General features: G+C 44.4%; 1 protein-coding gene across 1 annotated transcript; it reads right to left on the bottom strand.

The window, feature by feature from the left end:
* Window positions 1-2,874: 2,874 nt before the first annotated feature.
* Window positions 2,875-3,710, bottom strand: ZCCHC13 (zinc finger CCHC-type containing 13). The gene has a single exon (XM_004092455.3). It carries the CDS (start codon window positions 3,629-3,631, stop codon window positions 3,119-3,121), a length of 513 nt encoding a protein of 170 aa, XP_004092503.3. The 5' UTR covers window positions 3,632-3,710; the 3' UTR covers window positions 2,875-3,118.
* Between the last annotated feature and the right edge of the window lie 471 nt (window positions 3,711-4,181).

The raw sequence follows: 4,181 nt of genomic DNA, 5'->3' as shown, positions 1-4,181 counted from the left end.
TTATGCATTATATCCATGTAACAAACCTGCACATATACCCCCTGAATCTACTTTTTTTTTTTTTTTTGAGACGGAGTCTCGCTCTGTCACCCAGGCTGGAGTGCAGTGGCGCGATCTCGGCTCACTGCAAGCTCCGCCTCCCGGGTTCACACCATTTTCCTGCCTCAGCCTCTCCGAGTAGCTGGGACTACAGGCGCCCCCCACCACGCCCGGCTAATTTTTTGTATTTTTTAGTAGAGACGGGGTTTCACCGTGATCTCGATCTCCTGACCTCGTGATCCACCCGCCTCGGCCTCCCAAAGTTCTGGGATTACAAGCGTGAGCCACCACACCAGGCCTAATTTTTTTTTTTTTTAAAAGAAACACTATTATGAAAACGAAAAGGCAAGCCACAGGCTGAGAGAATGCATATAAAAAACTTAGGTCTAACAAAAGACTTATGTAGAAAACGAAAAGAACTCTTAGAACTTGACGATAAGATAACTTAATGAAAAATGGGCAAAATATGTAAACAGACACTATACAAAGACATGTAAAGAGAGCAAACAAATCTACAAAAAGATTTGAAAAAATAATATGGCCAGGCACAGTGGCTCATGCCTGTAATCCCAGCAATCTGGGAGGCTGAGGCTGATGGATCAATTGAGCTCAGGAGTTCAAGAGCAGCCTGAGCAACATAGTGAGACCCTGCTTCTACAAAAAAAAATACAAAAATTAGCTGAGTGTGGTGGTGCTCACCTGCAGTCCCAGCTACTCAGCAGGTTGAGGCGGAAGGATTGTTTGAGCCCAGGAGGTTGAGGCTGCAGTGAGCCCAGATTGCACCATTGCACTCCAGCCTGGGCGACAGAGTGAGACTCTGTCTCAAAAATAAATAAATAAATAATGTGGCTTCAGTTACAAATAAGTTACATTTTTTAACCCTTTGAGTTTATGTGTCAAAAACTGTACCCCTGTACTAGCCTTTCTGCTATAAATTATATCATATCCTAGGTTTGACATTATTATTTTGTAAACCAGTTTCCATTACAACTTCAATTTTCTCTTGATGCAACAGTTACCTCTCCCACTCTCAGTTTTATTTCGAGTTTAAAAGTGCTTTTTCTATTTTATGAAAGTTTGGTTGTTTTTCAAATCTGAATTTAAAAAATGGATTCCAGCATATGAAACTCAATATTGTTATATCTGAGAAAACACATTTTGAGCTTGGCATGGTGGCTCATGCCTGTAATCCCAGCACTTTGGGAGGCTGAGGCAGGCGGATCCCCTGACATCAGGAGTGCGAGACCAGCCTGGCCAACATGGTGAAACCCCGTCCCTACTAAAAATACAAAAATTAGCTGGGCATGGTGGTATATGCCTGTAATTCCAGCTACCCAGGAGGCTGAGGCAGGAGAATTGCTTGAACCCGGGAGGCAGAGGTTGCAGTGAGCCAAGATCGCGCCACTGTACTCTGGCCTGGGCGACAGAGCGAGACTGTCTCAAAAAAAAAAAAAAAGAAAAGAAAATATATTTTCAGAAACTCCTAAATATAAATATGATTTTCATTTCTGTGAAGAGTGTTTTTCAAATTAATGAATCCCCAAACTCTGCTTAATCTTAATGTTTATACTTGTTTTCTTATATACTTATATATTTTAAAAATATATAAAGTCCAGGCTGGGTGCAGTGGCTCACACCTGTAATCCCAGCACTTTGGGAGGCCAAGGCAGGCAGATCACTTGAGGCCAAGAGTTAGAGACCAGCCTGGCCAATATGGCAAAACCCCATCTCTACTAAAAATAGAAAAATTAGCTAAGTGTGGTGGCAGGCACCTGTAATCCCAGCTACTCAGGAGGCTGAGGCAGGAGAATCACCTCAGCGATAGAGATTGCAGTGAGCTGAGATCATGGTAGAGATTGCAGTGAGCCGAGATTGTGCCACCGAAGTCTATCCTGGGCAACAGAGTAAGACTCCGTCTCAAACGAACTATATATGTATATATACGTCCAAACTTTGCCATCAATATCTATATGTCCATGATTTGCTGTTAAGGTATTTTGTTTTGTGTTTTTAAAGACAAGGTATCTATCACTCTGTCTCCCAGGCTGTAGTGCAATGGTGTGATCATAGCTCACTGCAGCCTTGATCTCTTGCGCTCAAGCAATCATCCCACCTAAGCTTCTAGAGTAGCTGGGACTACAGGCATGCGCCACCACACCCGGCTAATTTTGTATTTTTTGTAGAGAAAAGCTCACTGTGTTGCCCAGGCTGGTCTCAAACTCCTGGGCTCAAATGATCCTCCTGGTCTGGCCTCCCAAAGTGCTGGGATTAGAGGTGTAAGCCACTGCGCCCGGCCTGTTAAGATTTTTTGTTTCTGTTTTTTTGATTGCTCTCTCTCTCAAAGCAGCTCATATACATTATACATTTTGTTTCTGGTTTATTTTCATTAAACTACACACTCTACACAGGGCCAGACAGAGATGTCTCGTTCAATGTTGTTTAAAAGCTAATGAGGCCAGATAATTCAAAGCCATCAATATGATAAAATTAAAGTTACTTCGGCAAGGTCATGGATTTTCAGAATCAGCTTTATTTGCCCTGTGGATCTCTGAGGAAATATAACCTCCTCAGGGTGCCCTTGTGTATCTAAAACAGAACCACATTCTTTCCCTCTTTCCCCCACATACACATTCTCTTTTTATCCTTTTACCTCCTGTTCTTTCTCTCTATGGCAATTTACCTTCATCTGACACACTATTTTTCTTGTTAATAGATTCTAGGCCTGTGTTTCTAAACTTGTTCTAATTTGTTCACCAATATAGATCCAGCTCTTCCAATAGTGCCTCTTAATTAAGTGTGTTAAATCAAAATACAACAAAAGAACCCCAAAAGTGATTGGTGCTCAGAATGACTATTTAATAACCAGATTTGCCCGTGGGGCAGAAGCAACACATTAATTGTGGGGCATCTACCAATGATGAACTTTTCTGAGTTTTTTTTTTTCCTAGCTCTTTCCTCCTTTAACATGGTAATTAAAGCTCACTTGTCTGAGAGTAGCCTCAATCTATGGACCTTTCGGTGAGTAGGTTTCAGAGAAAATAATACAATTATTAATCAGCAAAAGGAGGCGGGGAAAGATTTAAGCGGTAACCTCACTGGGACATTCCTTGGCTAGATGTCCGGATTTGCCGCAGCGGTAGCAGGTGACCTCGCTCGCCTTGCTGCAATTGATGGACACGTGGCCAATCTCGCCGCATCGGTAACACTTGACCTGGGCGCAGTCCTTCTGAATGTGCCCAAGTTTGCCGCAAGAGTAGCATTTCTGCTCTTTCTGACGATCACAATCACGAGCCAGATGTCCTAGTCTGCCGCAGTTATAGCAGTGTTGGTGTCTCTCTCGTTTAGGTTCCTTACAGTCTTTGGCGATGTGGCCGCTTCTCCCACAGTTGTAGCAGATGTTTCCGAGAAGGACACAGTTCTTAGCATGACGACCGGACTCACCACAGCAGTAACAGGTGTAAGATAGGGTGGTGGAACCACACTGAGAACCTCTGCCATGGCCTCCACCTCCTCGCCCTCCAGCTCCTCCTCTAGGGCATCCCCGAGCCCAATGGCCAGAGTGTCCACAAGCGAAGAAATCCTTACTGCTCATGGCTGCGGTGTGATCTTCCAGTGAGCAGGCCCACCTCCGCCCCGCAGGCCGCGGCGCAACTCCCCTTTGGGCGGCTTAGAAGGAAATAGCTGTTTTCCACTAGAGGTCTCAGTGATGTCATACAAGGTTTGCACACGGCCCCATTCACGTGTCACAAACATTCCTGACGCCCTTCCTGCCCGACTTTCCTCCTACTCAAGAAGCCAAAAGCACAATAATCTGTTAACTGAGTAGTGTCGTTTTCCGTTTTTGTTTGTTTCAACACTTGAATTACTGAGTTTGAATCCCTTCCTATTTAGAAAATTAGACTTGTAGAGGTTTTCATAATTTAAGACTTAGCCGGGGTGCGGTGGCTCACGCCTGTAATCCCAGCTCTTTGGGAAGGCCAAGGCGGGAGGATCACGAGGTCAAGAGATTGAGACCATCCTGGCCAACATGGTGAAACCCCGTCTCTACTAAAAATACAAAAATTAGCCAGGCATGGTGGCCCGTGCCTGTAATCCCAGCTACTCGGGAGGCTGAGGCAGGAGAATTGCTTGAACCAGGGAGT

The sequence above is a fragment of the Nomascus leucogenys genome, chromosome X (assembly GCF_006542625.1).
Source record: "Nomascus leucogenys isolate Asia chromosome X, Asia_NLE_v1, whole genome shotgun sequence".
Classification (NCBI taxonomy): Eukaryota; Metazoa; Chordata; class Mammalia; order Primates; family Hylobatidae; genus Nomascus; species Nomascus leucogenys.
This window is presented reverse-complemented; position numbering and strand designations above follow the sequence as displayed.